We start from the raw sequence: 5,803 nt of genomic DNA, 5'->3' as shown, positions 1-5,803 counted from the left end.
TTTTCATAATACATTTTCAAACAATATCTGTTTTTTTTTCTTTCAAAAAAGCTTCCAAAATTGAATCTACGTTGTTAAACACTTCGTTTTAGCCTCGACACATTAAACATGCTAAATACAATTGATAATGTCAGTAAGAATAGTAAAATATAACAGAATTATACAAATTAAACATATTAAAAAAAATTAAACATGCTACAAATTAAAAATGAGTACGATGGATACGCGTTATTTAGTAAAATTTTATATATAAAATGATTAGGCCCCTAGATCAATCTTGATCTTGTCTGGTTGAAGAATTCTTTGCATTCGCGAAGGAATCGCAAAATTACTTCGGAAGTCTTGTGATTTGAGCACAATGTGTACAGCAGTCGATATCCGTTTTGCAGCAAACGCTGTTGATTGAATGATTGTCAATGGAATACCTTCCATTTATCTGTCAAATGTCATTGACTTTCCAGCTGTATGTAAATAAAAATACGTCAACAGATATCAACATTTGGATGATTTTCCTAATCGATATTTAAATGAAATTTGTTCTATCTTTTCGAAACATTCAATAGAATTTTCAATGGAAGATTATTGATTTTGAACTAGTAAAAAGTGAAAAGTTCACTTGTATCCATTGTTTATTATGCATAATATCCATCATTCCAAATCATCGTAAATAAAATGTCCATTTTCTTTGTCAAACTGTATAAAGAAAGCGTAAATAATGTTCATATAATAGGAAATCTAGTGAAATTGATTGAAATTCAAATTGAGTTCAATTTTAGGAAAATGGATGAAAGGAAACAACGTGTGAAGCAAGCGCGTGCTTCAGTACGGCTTAGTACCCAAGGAGAGAATCGTGCAAGGCGAGAAAGAGTAACGCTGGAGAACTTGTTTTATGAAAGTTTCAACGAAGAGCTACCGTATCCACTAACTGAGATTCCATTACACCGACATGAAGATTATCACATACCATTTAAAACGGCTAAATGGCAAGAATGGGTATGCAAATCTCATATTTTTTACATCTAAGTAGAATATAACTTGAATTGTTTTCTATCTCTTTAAGTGGGGAGAAGGATTTTACAGAAGAGATGGGAATGATACACCGAGAAGTCTGGAGCCAGAAGTGACTGCGCTCCAAGAGCTATTCGCTGGAGTTAAGCGTAGACATCAGGAGAATAATCTTCAGTGGCGTAAAGATCTTACGGAATATTTACTGGTAGTAGAAACAGCGTGTTCAAAACCGCCTGAATTGTCAGACGAATACATAAACTTTCCTGGAACATTTGACATACCGTTCAAAAGCGATGAATATAAATACTGGGTATGATTTACATTTTAATTCGATAAATTCACGTTTTATTAAGTCGAGTTTGATTCATTTTAGTGGGATCGGTGTATCTATGATGAAAATAATATACCTACTTATATGTATGAAAATTAGAATGAACAAAAACTATGAACACTCATCTACCTCGATTGATATACATGTTTTGGGAATATTGTGAATAAAAAAGTCATTCAAGTTTATTCATAAGAAAATTATGTTTTTTTTTCAACATTTCCTTACATAGCAGTTATTCGAATATTACAGTTTGGTCGACAATTACAAACAACATTGATATTCATTTCACAATTTTTTTTCACTTGTTCAACTCGTTGAAATGCCGAAACAAATGTATACGCACACACAGCACCATCTCGTTCTGTCAAACGGTCGCTGTCAATGGAATGCTTTCCATTCAACTGCCAAATGTCATTGGCTTTCCAGCGTATTGCTCCATGTAAATAAACATAAAAATAATACGTCGACAAGTCTCACTTCGACGATTATTATAGACGAATTCCAATATTTAAATCAAACTTGTTTTGTCTGTTTAAAAAAAAAACACTCAAATAAAATTCTCAGTGAATGATTATTGATTTTGAAATTAATCATTGTATTCACTCGAAATGTCTTCTGACGAGCAGAAGAAGCAATTGCTGGCGCAAAAATTCTTTCGAAGTTTGAAAAGTAAGCAAAAATCCCCCAAGACCGAGCATACAGCTGTTTCTCCGAAAAAGTCAAAAATGTCTACAGCCAAAACAGACGGACAAAGCCAAGAAAGTGAAGTAGATTTAACAAAGTAAGTGTTTGGCAAAATGGATCGGTTTTTCACCATTTTCAAATGGTATTTACCTCCAATTTTTACCAATTTTAGTCGAGCCATTGAAGAGATTCAACGTGAAACTCAGCGTGCATCGAGATTGGCCGAAGAAATTGGTCCGAGTGGTTGGCGTATGAAAACACAACGAACAAACAAACGGTTTTTGGCCAATACAATGCGATCTGTGCTGAGTCACAATGAACGAACTAGTGTCAAGTATACAAAAGAGTCGAAGCGAAAATTTGAAGAACTTTCGAAACGGCCACCGAAATTCGGAACACGACTACATTCATTCCAGTCATCGGACGAAAGAATGAACAAAGAAAAGAATTCTACAGATTCGTCAACGAGATGATCCACAATTTTCGCTCGAACCAACTGTCATAGTTTGGACATTTCTCTAAAGCAACTTTGCCTTTTTTTCTAATTTTAAGTTCATTTTACACAGAAAAAAAATCTTTAAAAAAATGCATAAACGGTGCAGAAAACAAAGAATTAAAAATTAAAAAAAAACACGTTAAAAGTTTTGTACATGGAAATGTTTTGTTTATCGTTTGGTCCATTCCAGAATGTTGTTAACAACGGCAATACTACATGTGAGAGTTCAAGTCGGGTTGTCATAGTGCATGTTTATTTGTCTACTGGTATTGCTGTTGTTATTGACATTTGCACACAGAGGGTTTTATTGTTTGTGTTGTGTGGTAGCCAAACAAGCGTGTTACTTGTTGAATATTCGATACTTTTGCTCGACAAATGTGTGATAAATACACACGATTTTACTCAATGCTCAAATTTGTTAGTCTAATTATTGTGGTGAAAAAGATGCTGTTCATTTGAATGTTGTTTAGTTACAAGTAAATCAGTCGAAATGGAGGTGAACACCGAAACAGATGCAACGCTTAAAGAGCGGGTCAATGATATTCTCGACAGTTTGAATGCGTTACCCGATGGTGACGATATTGACGTGAACAAATGTGATATTTTATTTACAATCATATCAATTGCCAGCCGCGTTATGAGCATCATTTCCACTTTGCTGTTGGCATTACATTATTTCCATGGTGACAAAGTTCATCACTTCACATGGACCATGTGCTGTTTCATCATTCCAATGTTTGTCACGATGTTTCTTCAATTGTCGATGTGAGTCAATTAGATCGGATAGATTTTCGAACTTTTCTATTATTGCCAATGTGTTCCTCTTTTGAATTCCATTCTTTAGCTATTCTGAGGATCGAAGAGAAGGAGCAATTCGGAAATTGAATATTTTCGAAATCTTTTGGTCGGTCATCATTTTTCCAATCGTATTTCGGTAAGCATATCTGCTACATTCAACAGAGAAGACCAACTAATCAGCAATCTTTAATATCAATCAGGTACTGGAAAACACTGATTTACACGCTGAAATGTAAGCGAGCCGAATTTCGAAATGATCGAGAAGAGCAGAAGAAGTGGTATGCCCGGCTAGTCAATGAAGACAGTGATGTGGCTCTTGTGAGAATATTCGAATGTTTCTTAGAGGCAGCTCCGCAGAAAATACTCCAAATTTCGATTATTTTGTCTGGAGAAGAGAAAATCAGCAGTAAGTATTAATAGCATAATTTGGACCGTCGTTTGAATACATCTAAAATTTAATGCAAATATTTGAATTTTTAGCTCCACAAATGTTGAGCTTGTGCAGTTCAATGTTTAGCATGGCTTGGTGTATCGCTTCATATCATCGCTGTATTCGACTATCTCAATTGGATAAAATTAACATTTCATGGATTGGAAGCATTGTGCAGTCGAGTTGGCATTTAACCATTACTGGTAAAATTCACTGAATCATATTTGCATTCCATTTGATTACTGATTTCATTTCCGTCTTTCTTATCTCCGATTCTAGTATCTCGAATTTTATCCATAGCGATAGTAGCGAGTTTGTTTCCAAAGCTGTACGTATACCCAACATATCTCAATACCACGGTTTTTGTGATATTTAAACCGAATTTAATCACTATGAAATTATACAATTTAAATTTTCTTTTTACAGGACATTGCTGTGTTTCTCAATTCATGCAATCCTAATGGGACTATGGGTATTCATTTTCGATCGGTCACCATTCTGTTCGAATTCATTGATTCACAGTTTGTTTTTCTCGCTCATTTTGGGCTTTGTGTTCATTTTCAATTATATTCTGCCAAAAGCACGACCGACTCGCTATCGTTACGCCACATTCTATTCGATTTGCTTTCTGGAAAATATCATTTGTGTGGTTCTCTATGTGACATTCTCGAAAGAAGAAGACAAACAAGAAGACTATTTCCTTATCCTGTGCATTATGTCAATCGTTCCATTCATTGTGGGTGTATTTTTCATGGTACTCTACTATTTATGGTTTCACCCAAATCTGGTGAGCCGTCGCATATACCACGATGAAGAAAGAGAAAAAGAAATGCAGATATTTTCATCGTCAGCTGATCCAGCCGCACCAGTATCGACAGCATAGTTTCACGTGCATTGGAGCCGGAGCATCCAACAGAAGACACATGTCTTGTATTGACATCATCATCATTCATATTCTGTATTATTCGACAGTATTTTTGATAGGAAAACTAATTGTAACGAACGAACAAACTTCTTGAAATGAAATAAAGACCATAGTACAAATGTCTGATATTTTTTGAATTCTTTGGTTACAAGTGAATTGAAGCCACTTATTCGGCAAGAATGGAAGATTAAACAAATTTATTACACCGTTTTTAAGGTGGTGATCATAACCTACAGTATTTCAAATGCAATTGATGTAATTTACTATGACAAATTCATTCAATAAGATTTCTCTATAAAAAGGATTGCAATTTGAGAGAATTTACAAAGACAAGGAGTTCATTTATAATTATTTACTGTTTTTATCCGGGCCGGTTTAGTTTTCTATGTACGTATAGATGACGATCAAACAAGCTCATCTTACCTGCTCAACGATATGCGTCATCCAGCCATTGCTTAATCACTTGTCTCTACAATTCATTTTATGCTACTACTGCTTGTCATTTTTGTGAGTGCATTGTCCTTTGTGTTCAGTTTTTTTTTCAAGTCATTAGTGAGAATAGTAACTACATTTGCTGTATGATTGTTGTGTACATTCTGCCCATCGTAAGAAATCCAGTGAAATTAATTGAAATTTAAATTGAGTTCAATTTTAGAAAAATGGATGGAAAAAAAAACGTGTAAAGCAAGCGCGTGCTTTATTACGGCTTACTAAGAAAGAAGCGAATCGTGCAGGGCGAGAAGCAGGGACGCTGGTGAACTTGTTTTATGAAAGTTTCAACAAAGAGCTACCGTATCCACTAACTGAGATTCCATTACAACCACATGGAGATTATCACATACCATTTAAAACGGCTAAATGGCAAGAATGGGTATGCAAATTTCCATCCTCGCCTAATACCATAGATTTTACATGTAAAATAACAACAAGAAACGACAAAAGTGACCTCTCGTAGCGGCACAGTTGAAACTAACGAAACAAACATAATTGAACATGTCATTTTCATGTTCAGTGTTGGTTCTGTTGTTTGCCGTATAGCCGGAGAGAGATGTTGCTTAGTGGCATTGAATGACATTCAACACTCATGCAAATCTCATATTTTTTTACATCTAAGTAGAATATAACTTGAAT

At 34.8% G+C, this 5,803-nt stretch overlaps 3 protein-coding genes across 3 annotated transcripts; all 3 read left to right on the top strand.

Moving 5' to 3' along the window:
• Positions 1–741: 741 nt before the first annotated feature.
• On the top strand, positions 742–1,657 carry LOC129579983 (uncharacterized). The gene is made up of 3 exons (XM_055470172.1): positions 742–993; positions 1,061–1,318; positions 1,382–1,657. Exons 1-3 carry the CDS (start codon positions 781–783, stop codon positions 1,436–1,438), a joined length of 528 nt encoding a protein of 175 aa, XP_055326147.1. The 5' UTR covers positions 742–780; the 3' UTR covers positions 1,439–1,657.
• Positions 1,658–1,777: 120 nt separating this feature from the next.
• Positions 1,778–2,638, top strand: LOC129579982 (protein POLR1D-like). Its single transcript, XM_055470171.1, has 2 exons — positions 1,778–2,120; positions 2,196–2,638. The coding sequence occupies exons 1-2, from the start codon at positions 1,948–1,950 to the stop codon at positions 2,494–2,496; spliced, it is 474 nt and encodes a 157-aa protein (XP_055326146.1). The 5' UTR covers positions 1,778–1,947; the 3' UTR covers positions 2,497–2,638.
• Positions 2,639–2,804: 166 nt separating this feature from the next.
• LOC129579981 (XK-related protein 6-like) lies at positions 2,805–4,791 on the top strand. The gene is made up of 6 exons (XM_055470170.1): positions 2,805–3,284; positions 3,364–3,453; positions 3,518–3,723; positions 3,798–3,950; positions 4,027–4,075; positions 4,174–4,791. Exons 1-6 carry the CDS (start codon positions 3,010–3,012, stop codon positions 4,628–4,630), a joined length of 1,230 nt encoding a protein of 409 aa, XP_055326145.1. The 5' UTR covers positions 2,805–3,009; the 3' UTR covers positions 4,631–4,791.
• Positions 4,792–5,803: the final 1,012 nt, after the last annotated feature.

The sequence above is a fragment of the Sitodiplosis mosellana genome, unplaced genomic scaffold (genome assembly GCF_009176505.1).
Source record: "Sitodiplosis mosellana isolate CC-2019 unplaced genomic scaffold, AAFC_SMos_1.0 Smas_scaffold_6844, whole genome shotgun sequence".
Taxonomy (NCBI): Eukaryota; Metazoa; Arthropoda; class Insecta; order Diptera; family Cecidomyiidae; genus Sitodiplosis; species Sitodiplosis mosellana.
This window is presented reverse-complemented; position numbering and strand designations above follow the sequence as displayed.